The sequence below is a fragment of the Oryctolagus cuniculus genome, chromosome 6 (assembly GCF_964237555.1).
Source record: "Oryctolagus cuniculus chromosome 6, mOryCun1.1, whole genome shotgun sequence".
NCBI lineage: Eukaryota > Metazoa > Chordata > Mammalia > Lagomorpha > Leporidae > Oryctolagus > Oryctolagus cuniculus.
In genome coordinates, this window is record NC_091437.1 from 20,127,704 (window position 1) to 20,142,923 (window position 15,220).

General features: G+C 39.4%; 1 protein-coding gene across 14 annotated transcripts in view; it reads right to left on the reverse strand.

Annotated features, from left to right (window-relative positions):
• The window catches only part of RAPGEF6 (Rap guanine nucleotide exchange factor 6), a 205,911-nt gene that overhangs the window by 45,698 nt on the left and 144,993 nt on the right, over window positions 1-15,220 (reverse strand). For all 14 annotated transcript variants that reach the window (XM_070076077.1, XM_070076083.1, XM_070076081.1 and 11 more), the window contains 2 exons: window positions 11,581-11,738; window positions 2,463-2,703 (listed from right to left, as the gene is read on the reverse strand). In XM_070076077.1, the coding sequence (XP_069932178.1) occupies window positions 2,463-2,703; window positions 11,581-11,738 (399 nt within the window). The remainder of the gene's footprint in view (window positions 1-2,462; window positions 2,704-11,580; window positions 11,739-15,220) is intronic.

Genomic DNA, 15,220 nt, shown 5'->3' on the forward strand with positions numbered 1-15,220 from the left:
CTTCCATCCGCTGGTTCACTCCCTAAATGGCTGCAATGGCCAGAGCTGGGCTGACCTGAACCCAGGAGCCAGGAGCTTCTTCCAGGTCTCCCATGCGATGCAGGGGACCAAGGACTTGAGCCATCCTCTGCTGTTTTCCCAGGCACATTAGCAGAAAGCTAGATCAGAAGTAGAGCAGCCAGAAATTGAACTGGCACCTATAAGGGATGCTGCTGCTGCAGGTTTGGACTTGAACCCACTGTACCACAGTGCTGGCCCCATGACTTTCAAAATAAATAAAATGTTTAAAAAATGATTTTAAAGGAAATCTTTTTTTGCCAAAAACATTAGAATATGCACTTCTAGATAAAATGGGAAATTTTAAATTTTAAATGAGAAGATTTTTGAAAAAATTCTTATTCCACATTATCTTAAAGAGTACGAAATGATTATGCCACAAACCTAATCATTGTTGTCCAGGAAATAATTTGCCATGTGTGGACAACCAGTTGTACATTTCTGAGACCAAGAACTCTATGAACCCAAGACCAGTGCCTGGATTATTAAGTAATACATAACTGGCAAATATGTAAAGATTTCCTCATAGACAGCATGACTTCTGATTAAATCAAAATGAGTATCTGAAGTGAGCTATCTAAATCTCTTTTCAGAGAGGCTGTTGCTATACTGATTTCCTTTTTTTCCTCCTCTAAATTTCCAAGTGAAGCAAAGAACAGAATCCATAAAAATGGGAAAGTTCGTGCACTGTGTTTTCTCCCTTGTTAAGCACAAAACTGCATTCTAGCAAATGGCACTGATCAGCAATCATACTAAGATCTACAATTTCCTTTTTTCTTTTTAGGTCAAGTCTGTGGCATTTAAAAGCAAAGAGACAGGCCTGCATTATTTAGTATCTCCTACAGAGCTGTCATTAGGTGAGAGAATGTATGTAGATTTATTTCCTTGTTTTCTAATAATACAACTTATTATAAGCCTGAATTTATGATTGTTTTTTACTGTCAACAAATCACATTGTTTTTGCCTCCCTTTACACTGTTTATTTGCCAAACACAATGCTATGTTGAGACTCATTGTATTACAGAGAATACATTATATTTAACTTAAAATCCTTAGAACTGTCTTATGAGGTGGACTCTAATATTGCCATCCCCATTCTACAGATGAGAAAATTCAGGACAGAGGTGCTTAGTAACTTGCCCAAAGTTACACAGCCTGTGCTACGATTTGAACCTGGCAGTCTGGCTTCATGGTCTTAGTTCGCAGACACTACTAGAGTAACAAATCTAGCTTTACCAAAGCCATCATAGGCAATCACATTAAACCCATCAAAGGGTGTTTCCCACATGTGAAACAAAGTCACTAAAAAGATTATTGTCTCAGAAAATTACCAGAGAAAACAACAAATGCACCCTCAAAACAATCTTTTACTTTATCAAGTAATTTTCAGAATATATATTATAAAAATTTTAAACTTTTTCTATATAGTCATATGAGGAAAGCCATTTAGAAAAAGAATTTTGAAAATTATTGTTTGTTTTGCCTGAAGTACATACTGACCATATTAAAAACAAATTCATAAATGAATATATACCCTCAGATACATGTTATTTATTATAATCTATTGAATAAATTATTGATTAGAAAGACTGAAAAAATTATTTATTGATTTCACAGGCTGAGAGTGAATGAGTGAGAAAGCAAGCAAGCGAGTCAAGCATATGCACTCCCATCTGCTGATTCATTCCCCAAATGCCTGCCATGGCCCAAGGTGTTCCAGGGCCAGTGCCAGGAGCCAGGAATTCAATCTAGGTCTCCCATGCAGGCAGCAGGAACCAAGAGAGTTGGCATCTGTTTTTCTAGGCCAAATGACACCTCCCCATCCCTAATACAGATTTGTATCACTCAGTTTCCTGATACATGAGTAATTCTAAGACTTTGTTTTAGCAATCTGATCTCTCTTATCCTCCCACTTTGGAGTAGCCCTTACAAGTGCTAAAATCCTGGGAATCCTCTTATGTAATTAGGGAGACAAGAAAAGCTTGGGAGAGAAAAAAACCTACTTTAATTACAGAGAGGACTTAGTGGCACTAAAATATGCCACAGTATGTGTCTACCTAAAATATCTTTTTGGGTTGGGCGTTTAGCCTAGTGGTTGAGATGTCTGAGTCCCACACTGGAATGTACGCATTTTATACCCAGCTCCAGTGACTGACTTTAGCTTCTAAAACAGTAGCAACGGCTTAAGTAATTGAGTTTCTGCCATTTGGATTCTGATTCCTGACACCTGTGGGAGACACAGATTGCAATCCCAGCTCTGTGATTGCTCAAGTCCCAGCCATCTCAGGCACCTGGAGTGAGAAAGAGTGGATGGCAGCTCTGTCTCACAACAAACCAAACCTCCACACATCTCTTGTTAGCAAAAATTCTTCATAAGGCACCTTACCAAAAGTAAGCTGATTTACCTTCCATTGAGTTGAATTCTATCTGCTAACTTGGAGAACTGGTCAGGCAGTCTTCTCTGCTTTATCACGCCCTCAGGGGTAACAGAAACTTCACACAGAGAGTATGTGTCGGATGCACCAGCCAAACCAAATTCATGGACAGCATGACAAACCACTTCTTTAGCTGTAGTATCTTTACTGATGATAATGTAGCAACTCTGTTGATCTGCTTTGAAAACTCTTATAACTTGATCAGGAATATCTACAGAAACACAAAGATGTGACTTATTGTTTTCAAGAACACGACTTTTAAATTCTCCAAAAAGCAATATGGAATACAAAGATCCTTTCAAACATTAAAAGATACATTTGTATTTTAGGCATGTGATGAACAGAAATCGCTGTTGCATTTATTTTTAAATAAACGTACCAATTTTTACACTTGATCGTAGCCAAAAGACCAAGAAGCGATAAATGTACCAATTTTTGATAAGTGACAAAGCATATATTTTACATAGATAAAAACTGAGATTATATATTTACAATTTGGAAACAAAAATATTTTCACTTAATATGTTATAAATACTTAAGTCACTAAGCAGTATTGTATAATTCTATTTTAATGGAGTCACAGTACTCGATAAAATGACTATTTTATGTCTCCCAATTATCCAAACCACTAATGATAGCAATTTAGATTGTTTGCCACTTTCTATTATAAATAAAATGATTCAGAAATCAACCCTATTGCAAACAAACCAGGGGTGGAATATCTGGCTCATAGACCATTTAGGACCCTCGAAATAATTTGGTCTAGCCCTGCCAAAGCAACCACAGGTGGGACTTGAAATTCAATACATGCATAGCAGGTTAATTTTTAAGTTGATTTTGTATGGTCCATGAACGATGCTTTAACTATCCAAATGGCACTTGACAAAACTAAAAAAATAAAAGGTCCCTCACCCCTAATAAACCTTTGTAAACAACCTTGGTGAGGACTCTTAACAACAGAACTGCTGAATTATAAAGTGTACATGTTCTTAAGGCTTGTGAAGTATTCTGCAAAATGTTCCAGCTGGAGATTTAAAAATCATATAGGGGGGCTGGCGTAGTGGCTCACTTGGTTAATCTTCCGCCTGCATCCCATATAGGTGCTGGATTCTAGTCCCAGATGCTCCTCTTCCAGTCCAGCTTTCTGCTGTGGCCCGGGAGGACAGTGGAGGATGGCCCAAGTGCTTGGGCCCCTGCGCCCACATGGGAGACCAGGAAGCACGACCTGGCTCCTGGCTTCGGATCGGCGCAGTGCCGGCCATGGCGGCCATTTAGGGGGTGAACCAACGGAAGACCTTTATCTCTGTCTCTCTCACTGTCTATAACTCTATCAAATAAATTTTTAAAAAATTTATAAAAAAATCATATAGGAGAATGTTTTGCTTTTCCAGTTTTAAAGGCCTCTCCATTTCCTCCTTCGAAAAAATGTCATTGTTTTTGTTTTCATTTGTTGGTTTACTGGGAAGATTCAATAACTGGTATTGGTTTAATGAACCATTAGTCTTCTAAAAAAAAAAAAAAAAAAAAGAAATACCTTTTGGGGGCTGGCACTGTGACATAGTGGAAAAAGCCACCGCCTGCAGTGCTGGCATCCCATATGGGCGCCACTACACTTCCAATCCTATTCTTTGTTATGGCCTGAGAAAGCAGTACAAGATGGCCTAAGTCCTTGGGCCCCTGCACCCATGTGGGAGACTGGAAGAAGCTCCTGTCCTGGCTTTGGATTGGTGCAGCTCCGGCCGTTGCAGCCAATTGGGGAGTGAACCAACAGATGGAAGACCTCTCTCTCTCTCTCTTTGCCTCTCCTCTCTCTGTGTAACTCTTTCAAGCAAATAAATAAATCTTAAAAAAAAAAAATACATTTTGGTAACCTTTATGCTTTTTCCTACTAAATTATACTAGATGGCAACAGAGGCAAACATCCACTAATTTTTATCTCTTATTCATTTTAACACAGAAACATACATATGTTAATGTGGTTGAATCTTCCAATATTTGTCCTTGTGAACTCTGCTATTAGATGACATGCACACATAATGGTAATACCCACCCCTGCAAACCTCAACTCCTTTCTTCTACTTTCTTTTTCTCATTTCAGCACTGGCTAAAACATCCAGAACCATGCTCACTGCAATGAAAGGGGCTGATTTTTATGTAAATGAATGGAAGTGAGAAGTCATTTTGTAACATGAACCAATACTATCTTTTTTCCTAGGAAAATACATTGTTGCAAAAATTAGGAATGTGTGTGTGAGGATGAGAGGCAGAGAGGGAGAAAGAGGAGAGAGAGAGAGAGAAAGGAGAGAGAGAGATAGAGGAGGGGGGTAGATATGACTGCAGGGGTGAGTGCGGATATTCTGGTGGCTCGAGTAATTATATACTGTTTTTCTTGATTACCTTCTTAGCATTATATACATTAATTTTTAAAAAATGTTTCATCTACTTTAATGAGAGGGGGAGGGGGAGGGAGAGGGAAAGACAGACTGACCCTCCATTGCCAGTTCACTCCCCAAATACCTGCAACAACCAGGGCTGTGCCAGGCTGAAGCCAGTAGCCTGGAATTCCACCTGGGTCTCCCACATGGGTCACAGGAGCCCAAGAACTTGAGCCATCATTTGCTGCCTCCTAGGATGCCTTTCCACAAACCCGGATCAAAGCAGAGCAGCTGAGATTTGAACCAGCGCTCCTAAATGCAACATGGTTTAATCTGCTGTGCCACAATGCCCACTCCTACATTATTAACTTTTAGAGAGGGGGGAAAAAAAAAGACAAATTTGTTTCAAAACTTCCTGAGGTACAATCCTAGCTAAGGCAAAGACAGTAAGGAGTAGAAATATCAGGAAATAACTGAGATCAAAAGGTAACAAGACTTCTCCCAGAACTGGAAGCTTCAACTGATGGATAAACATGAATCTAATTTCAGGAAGGATCTTAGCTAACACATACTGAACAATCATTCTGGGTCCACTGTCAAGTTGCAAACAGAAGGCCTCAACTACGTCAGGTTCTGCTGAAATGATTCACACAACTGTCATTCCTTGATGTATTCAAAGACTGGAGTCATCAAATGCTTTTTACTCAAATTTCTTATCAATGAATCACTCAAACTGTAGTGCACAATCAGGTTTTTGAACCTATAAGCTTACAATCAGACTGTCTTTGACACACCAAGATCACAGACTTCTCCCTCCAGTGCTACAAGATTACTGCAAACAGATGGAAACCTCAGTTGGCCAAGAGACAGATACTGGACAGAAATGTTTTAGCATCTGGGATGGAACATATAGCTGTCTACCTTGCTGAACACTGTTAGACTGACAATCTATTACAGCCTTTTGTTCCCTATATGAAGGTCAAACTGCCAGGTAATTGCCTAAGAGGGACTCAGGCAGCATAAAAGCAAGGTTCTTCAACAGATCTGCAAACGAGCTTACCCAATGGTAAAAATCCAATCTCTGATAATCAGCCAAGGTAATTAATGCCAACATGGAAAATCACTTGTCAGACTTAGAGAAACAAATGTCTCTACACTGGTAACGCAGTCTAAATCTCTTTTTCCATTTTAGAACAGTTGCACAGATACACTACATGTACATTCTTTACAAACAGGTTTGCTGTCAGTGGGAGAACAACATATGAAGGTCCTCAAAGAGTTAATGGAAAAGGCATACTATGAAAAAACTATGCACAGACTTTGAAATTATTTTACACCAAAATACACTTATTTTTAAATTCCATTTCCACGAACTTTCTGAAGTATCTCTTTCAAGCAAATAAGCACAGCACTTGCCATGTATTCAAGTATTAATTGATTGCATAAACTGCAAATATGAAGTCTGAATAAAGCTAAATAAAAATTTAATCATTTCAAACTTTAGGCATGAAGCAAAAAGGTAGAGGCCTGGAGTAACACAGCATTTATTAAAGATTCATTATTTATTTTTTAGAAATCCTACATAATAGGTAAACAAATTAAAGAGTAAGAACCTCAGGCATTTGGATTTCTGATCCAAGTGCTAACTAGCATCTTGAACAAATAAAAAAAAATACTTCAAGGATTTATGTACTGACCCTGAAACTACAGTAAAAATGTGAGTAAATTTTAGGTATTTAATATCTTTAAAAAAAAAGACTGTCTTTTCATTTTGCTGTAAATTGTTAAACGCTGAACATATCCATACATGTGCCTGTTATGTGTCAGTAGTGTTCCAGATGGTAATGACACTGATAACTCAGAGGTCTCTGCTCTCAGGGAACTCAGTTACATTCAAGAAAGTAAACGACAGTTTGCAGACAAACAGAAAATTTTGCATACAGTGAAAAGTGCCACAAAGAAAACAAAGGGGAGCAATATAATGGGACAGGACACTTATTTCGGAAAGAACAAAAGCAGTAAATATTTTCAGTATTACAGCTGAAAAGACCAAATCTGTATCATTTGGCAGATGCCTATGCAATCAAACACAAATCTCAACACACTTTTAATTGCCAAAATTCAAATTGTAGTAATGCCAACAGAACATTTAAAGATAAACAAACACAAGGAGTTAAACACTACAAGCATCCATTAATGGAGAACTGGCTAAAAAAAAAATCTACCAGATGACCAAAAATTTGTGGTAGAATGATACACCGTAACATAGAAAAACCTTCAAAGTGTTTAGATGAATTAACCGGGTAAGGGGAAGAAAGTTGTAACATCTCATTCAGGCCGAAGGGAATGGCATACCTATTTGCTAAACAATGAAACTTAAAAGGCCAAATAAGTAAATTAAAAATTTATAAATTCTGGGGAGTGTAGACTTTTATCCTCATTTCCCTCTAGCTTGATTTTTAAAATACTATGATTACATGTTCCTTTGTAATTAAAAACTAGTCACAATAAAGCAGACTTTCAACAGAGAACAGCTGACTACATTAAATAAATCAGATAAAGGTTTGTGCTATTAACTTAAAAAAAGAGTAAATAGGTATAAAGTTCTACATGCAGATTTAGACCAAAAAGAAGTCCCTTTTAGGGGTTGTCATTGTGGCACATCAGGTTAAGCCATCACCTGCAATGCCAGCATCCCATATCAGAGTGCTGGTTTGAGTCCTGGTGGCTTCACTTCTAATCCAGCTCTCTGCTATGGCCTAGGAAGGCAGTGGAAGATGGCCAAAGGGCTTGGGCCCCTACACCTTTGTGAGAGACCAGGAAGAAGCTCCTGGCTTCAAACTGGCTCAGCTCCAGCCATTGTGGCCATTTGGGGAGTGAACCAGCGGATGGAAGACCTCCCTCCCTCCCTCCCTCCCTCCCTCCCTCCCTCCCTCTCCCTCTGCCTGTGCTCTCTCTAATTCAGCCTTGCAAATAAACAAATCGTAAAAAAAAAAAGAAAAAAAAGAAAAACTTTCAATTTCTTTTTAGCTACACTCTGACATCTTGTGTTAGTTCAAAAATTCCAAAAACACTTTGCAGGTTATAGAATAGCATGCATACTGATTCTATATAAATTTAAAACATATCTAGTCAAAGGAAATGAATAAAAGGATAAATGTCAGTTAATAATGGCTAAATTGCAAATGCAAAGAACAGCTCTGTTTCCTATTTCGTTTGTGTATCATTCGACTTTCAAAAACTAACTACTACATACAAACATGAGCAAGGGAACACCATGATACTTACAGTAAAAAGCAACAGCTGTAGGCAGCAAAATAAAGCAAAATCATAAAAATGTCAGCAATCAACAGCAAACTATTAAACAGTTCTGCAAGTCTGCCTGTCATTTTCATCTAACACTAACTTTAAACACGCAGCAAAAACAAAGCGGAGCTCCAGACTGATCAACAGCAGCCAAACTTGGCTGATGTCAAATGTACACATAACATACATACATATTATATATAACTAGCTTACTTTCAGCGTTTATTGTGTATATCACATAAAGCAATGAATCTGTAATCAACTGGTATTTTTTAAAACATGAACATAAATAACACCACTACTACATAAAAGGTCTTTCACAAAGTCACACATTTGGGGTTTCAAAAATACAAATTTTAAGTTAAATATCATATTTTTGCTCATTTATATTACTGATACAGGCAGTGTTGCAGACTGAGTCATAGCAAGCCTTCAGTGAATAGATTTAAAAACGCATCTTCAGTCCCTTTGCAAAGCTTTCAGGGAGACTTAATGCAACCAATTTCAAATCAAGTTGAGCAGCACCTCCTCTTCAGAGGCCTGAATTTCAGCTCCCACCAGGGTAAGAATTTCTGAATTTTAATAATTTCAACCTCTTTCCTTTGTTCCCCCAGCTAAATCCCAGTATTAGTTCTATCTCTTTTCCTCCTAAAACCCCTTCCTATCCCCATTTACTCCCACTTCCTACACATACATATGGCAAAAATACAGCAATAAGAATAATTAATTCTAGTACTCATGTCACTAAATACTTACTAAAGGATGCCTTTTTAACTTGCTTTTTGGTAGCATGAAAATATTTTATTTGTGAATCTTCTATGCAGTGTAACAAGTATCAGTGTAGACCACACATATACCAACCTGGAAACAAACTCCTATCCTATCACAAGCCAAACAATAGACTTTTGAAAAACCAGGGGGTGACTCTGTGCAGAGAGAGATGTAGTAAGAGAAGAATTCAACACTGATGAGTAAGAAAAATTTCATCACATATGCAGGGAAGAAACCTGAAGCTGGCAAAGCACATGGACAAAGCAAAGAGTTCTGCAGGCACATGCCATCCTCAGGGAAGACAAGGAGTGACCGCCAGGAGAACAGCTGGACAGGAAGCTCGAAAGGAAGGGTCATTTCAGGGACACTTCTCCAGCATGGATGGCGCTGCCTTTATACACCAGAAACACAACCCATTTTATAGAGTTTTCTATGCCTGAATACTCCAATTTGCTTTTATATTGGTTCAGATAAACAGTCAATTAACTCGATACATTGCTAATAATGCTTATATTAACTTCTGATCAAATAACCTTATACAGAAATCACTAGAAGTTTCTGACCAAAGTAATAGCTTATTAAAATCTGTTTTAGAAAGAACTCTGGCATCCACAGAGAGAGCAGGGCATAAAAAAAGATGAATGGGCTTGGTTATCTCTCTAGTGGTTAAGAGGCAACTGAGGGGCCGACGCTGTGGCACAGCAGGTTAAAACCCTGGCCTGAGGCACCAGCATCCCACATGGGTGCCAGTTGTAGTCTGAGCTGCTCCACCCCTAATCCAGCTCTCTGCTATGGCCTGGGAAAGCAGTAGAAGATGGCCCACGTCCTTGGGCCCCTGCATTCAAGTGGGAGACCCAATAGAAGCTCCTGGCTTCTGCCTTTGGATCGGCACAGCTCTGGCTGTTGCAGCCATCTGGGGAGTGACCCAGTGGATGGAAGACTTCTCTGTCTCTACCTCTCTCTGTAACTCCTTCAAATAAATAAAATAAATGCTTTAAAAAAAAAAAAAAAAAAAAAAAAGAGGCAACTGAAAGAAAAAGGAAGAAACAAAGGACAAAACAGCTTTAAATGGTCTCTGTTGTATCTCATTGGATTTTTATTAAAGTTATTGTAAACAAAAGATGAACCTTAGTAGTATTCTCATAATTCCTTTTAATACTGAGATTTATATACTAGTTGCTAGTAACTTTATGAGTCAAAACTGCAACTGAGTCAGAAATACAGTGAATTTGGTAGAAGCATTTTTCTCCTCCTTTCCTCACTTAACTACATATTCCAATTTTTAATTTTGTCTTTTATTGAAAGCTGTATCATATCCTTTCAAATGACTGCTATGTAACTAAACCTTCAAAGTCAAAGGCTTTCTTTCTTATCATGAAATTTTAGATTCTTTGGTTAAGTGAAAACTTTCGCCTCTAGGCAGGAATACTTGTAGATGTGGAAAAATTAATGCTCCACACTGAAGTCTAAGCAACAAAAAAGATCCTTTAATTCTTTGATAATAATACAAGACAAAAACAATTTTAGCTTCAGGTGTTAGAGAGGGAAATCAGCACTTTGGAAATTTCAGCCCATCACAGAGGCAAACAAGTAAGGCCACATAGATTAAAAAATCTACCTCAGGGGCCAGCGCTGTGGCATAGTGAGTGAAGCTGCCGCCTGTAGTGTCGGCATCCCATATGGGTGCCAGTTCGAGTCCTGGCTGCTCCACTTCCGATCCAGCTCTCTGCTAGTCCTTGGGCCCCTGCACTCACGTGGGAGACCGGGAAGAAGCTTCTGGCTCCTAGTTTTGGCTGTTTCAGCCACTTGGGGAGTGAACCAGCAGATGGAAGATCTCTCTCTCTCTCTCTGAGTTACAGAGGTAACTCTGCCTTTCAAATAAATAAATAAATCTTTAAAAAAAAAAAAACTGATCACTTTAAAAATAAATAAATAAATGGAAAGCCGGCGCCGCAGCTCACTAGGTTAATCCTCTGCCTTGCGGCGCCGGCACACCGGGTTCTAGTCCCGGTCGGGGCGCCGGATTCTGTCCCGGTTGCCCCTCTTCCAGGCCAGCTCTCTGCTGTGGCCAGGGAGTGCAGTGGAGGATGGCCCAGGTGCTTGGGCCCTGCACCCCATGGGAGACCAGGAGAAATACCTGGCTCCTGCCATCGGATCAGCGCGGTGCGCCGGCCGCAGCGCGCCGGCCACGGCGGCCATTGGAGGGTGAACCAACAGCAAAAAGGAAGACCTTTCTGTCTCTCTCTCTCTCACTGTCCACTCTGCCTGTCAAAAACAAACAAAAATAAAATAAAATAAAAAATCTACCTTCTTTTCCCACACTCTAAATAACATATTTCTTACCTAAGAAGTGTCTCTCTTTCATTCTGCTGCTTGTAAAAGTATTACCAAAAGAAGCCTACTGTCTGTGAAGAGGTAGGTAATTCTTTTTTTAATGTGGTTCTGTTCCATTGTAGAAGTAGTAACACACAAGTTAAGATAAAAAAGACAATCTTCCCCTTATATATTGCATCACATCAAAACTAGAGGTGAAGAAACCTCCCAGTAGATCTAGTATTTGTTGCACAAAGCACAATTGTTTATTTGTTGATTTGATGTTACCAATATGGCAACATGAAGCCACTTATGAACTTTACCTGAAGGATTGGAAAAATCCAGCATGCTAGTGGTAGGCTGCAGGAGGTCAGGGCTGCTGGACGAGAGTGTCCCAGGAATAGGCATGATAGCCAGGCTGTGCCTACAGTGCCTCGTTCCCACAATGCTGTCATCCTGTGACTGGCTCAGGCCTCCATCACTTCAAAAGAATGTCGTAGATCACATTAAAGTAATTTAGAGTATTTCACAGTCAACATTTATTCTTTGTGCACTAGGTCCTAACAGAACCAACTCCAAATGGTGATGTGAATAATCAGAAAAAAATGTTAAAGTTATTTAAAAAAATAAGATAACTATAATGATGAAAATGGCCATAAAATGTTTGTAACAGATATATTCAAATACAGTTTAACTTATACATTTAAATAAATCTAGATCATAAAAAATTGTCATATTTATTATCTACTGGTTTGAGTAGAGAAATGCAATTTGAGTTCCTTAAAACATGTTAGCTGCAGTTGTACACAAAAGTATATATCCAATAGCACATAGCCACCCCACAGCAAGGTATCCTCCTGCCTCATCCCCTCTCTTTTGGGGACCTTTCAGGCAAAGAATAGAGCTCAGATTAAATCCAAACCAAAAATATGACAGGTTGCAGGTAACAACACAACTAAGCTGAAGTGACAAAATCAGAGATTTTTTAGACACAGAAGGACAGAAAAGAACAAAAACAAAAACAGAATAAAAAAAAAAAAACTTGTGTCTCTACCTGTATCTCTCTGCTTTTCGAATAAATAAATAATTTTTAAGCATTTAAAAAACATTTCCATCACATTCCTAGTGAAATACTGTTTCTCTCTAGGGCTGTACTTAAGTTAAAACCAATGTCCTCAGTTAATATTAGTTCCCAGTACTTGCATTTACACAAACCGATGTACACCAGAATACTTACCTATTATCATTGAAAGGATTAAGAAACGGTTGTAAACATGAACAAAATGTAGGAAGTATTTAAAATATGCTACAAGTAAAATACAGAATTTATTCAGATTAGGAAACTAAACAAGATAGGAGAGTAGAGGAGTGTTAGGATGCTAACAAGGACAACAAGGCCAGGACAAGAGAGAAAGGTGACCAGTCAAGGAAAAGCATGACGGCATGGAAGAAAGCAAAGCCAGCTGTCTGACCTCGGGCAAATTTTTCTCTTTTTATGTTTTTGTTTTCTTCTTCTAGAAGTGTGAATAATATTGCTTATGCTGTAAGACAATTTCAAGAAATCAATCAGGTAACAAAGAAGAATGCTTTGGCGCCGAGGAATATAGGGTTCCTGTTTTTTAGAATAAAGGAAGAACAAATGTTCAGCTTTGCTGTTCACAGCCATGGCCCACACAGCAGTCCCTAAGTTTGATTCCCAGCTCTGGTTCCCAATTCCAGCTTCCTGCCAACACAGACTTTGGGGGACAAGAGTAGACTCCGGTAAGTAGTTTCCTGCCATGCACAAGTGAGACCTGGTTCCCCCAGCCTACCTCCAGTCATTGCAGGCATTTGTGAAATTAATCAGTAGACGGAAGCTCTCTTTGCCTCTCATATCTTTTTTCAAAGCTTTTATTTTTTTATTTGAGAGGCAGAGTTACAGACACAAAGAGGGAGAGGCAGAGAGAAAGGTCTTCCATCCACTGGTTCACTCCCTAAATGGCCACAACGGCTGGAGCTGAGCCAATCCAAAGACAGGAGCCAGGAGATTCTCTGGGGTCTCCCACATGGGTGCAGGGGCCCAAGCACTTTGTCCATCTTCTACTGCTTTCCCAGGCCATTAGCAGGGATCTGGATCAGAAGAGGAGCAGCAGGGACATGAACTGGCGCCCATATGGGATTGCTGGCACTGCAGGTGAAAGCTAAGCACACAACACCACAGTGCTAGCCCCCTCAAACAAATGTTTTTAAAAAATCAGAAAGACTTATTTTGTTGATATACACTGAGAAGTAGAGGAGGACAGGGCACTGCAGAAACAGGAAATACTCTGCCAAGAGAGAATGCAGTGTTATCTGACAAGTAAGACAAAGGAAATGACCCTATTTGAGGGCTTGGCCTCATGGCTCAGCAGGAAGCCTATTAAGTCTATTAAAAATTGGTTTTCGAAAACAAAGCCTGGCAATTTTTAGACACAGATTAACTGTATCCACAAAGGCAACCAGCTAAAGGTAAGGTTAGCAGTCCTCCTGATAAAGTAAAGAGAACTGTAATAATGTTAAAAAGTTTGTTTTGGGGCCGGAGCTGTGGTAGCAGGTGAAGCCTTTGCCCGTGATGCCGGCATCCCACATGAGCACTGGTTCAAGTCCTACTGCTCCATTTCTGATCCAGGTTACTTGGCCCCTGTCATCCACTTGCGAGACCCAAATGGAATTTCAGTCTTCTGGGTTTGCTCTGACTCAGACCTGGCTATAGCTGGGCCATTTGGGGTATAAACCAGGGAGCAGAAAATGTAATTCTGCTTTTCAAATAAATAAATAATTCTTAAAAAAAAAAAAAAAAAAAAGGACAGTTTCCTATTAGGAAATTAGTTGCATCAGTTGTACCAAACTGGAATTGACTATAAAGATTAAGAGAAGTGCATCAAATACTGAAAGTCCTTATACTTATTACAGAACATTAACTCTGCTTTTCTTTCTTTTTTGAAAGATTTTTTATTTAAAAGGCAGAGTTCAAGTGAGGCAGAGAGAAGTATTCCATCTGCTGGTTCACTCCCTAAATGGCTCCAACAGCTGGAGCTGGGCCAATCCAAAGTCAGGAGCCACAAGGGCCCAAGGACTTGTGTCCCATCTTCTACTGCTTTCCCAGGCCAGAGCAGAGAGCTGGATCAGAAGTGGAGAAGTGGGGCTAGCACTGTGGTGTGGCGGGTAAAGCTTGTTGCCTGCATTGCCAGCATCCCATATGGGTGCCAGTTCAAGTCCCAGCTACTCCACTTCTGATCCAGCTCTCTGATATGGCTTGGGAAAGCAGTACAAGATGGCCCAAGTCCTTGGGCCCTTGCACACTCATGGGAGACCGGGAAGAAGCTCCTGGCTCCTGGCTTTGGATTGGCGCAGCTCCAGCTATTGCGGCCAAATGGGGAGTAAACCAGCAGATGGAAGACTTCTCTGTGCCTCTGCTTCTCGCTCTGTGTAACTCTTTCAAATAAAATAAATAAATCTTTAAAAAAAAAAAAAGTGGAGAAGTCAGGACTTGAACAGGTGTCCATATGGGATTCCAACACTGCAGGTGGCAGCCTCACCCACCACGCAACAACACCAGCCCCAACTCTGATTTTCAATAATCAATAGATAAAACACTATACAACTATAATTGAGTAAAGCTGGTTACAAATGCATGGTCATGAAAGCATGAACATGGTGTCATGTACAATCCATGCTATGACATATATAACTGGCAAAATATCCATGCTTGAAGCTGAGTTTAAACAGCCCATTTGCCAAACAATTACATCACTTCTTACCAAAACAGTCTCCTGAGAAGGTGATGCAACAACAGAAACAAGACAGTTTTGAAAAATTCCTCAGTAATTCCAACACTAAATTTACTCAAGAGTAAATATATTTAGTTTCATATTATAACACTAAAAAGGACATATAAATATCAATATGCAATTGAAAAATAACCCGAATATTAAAAGCAAAGAA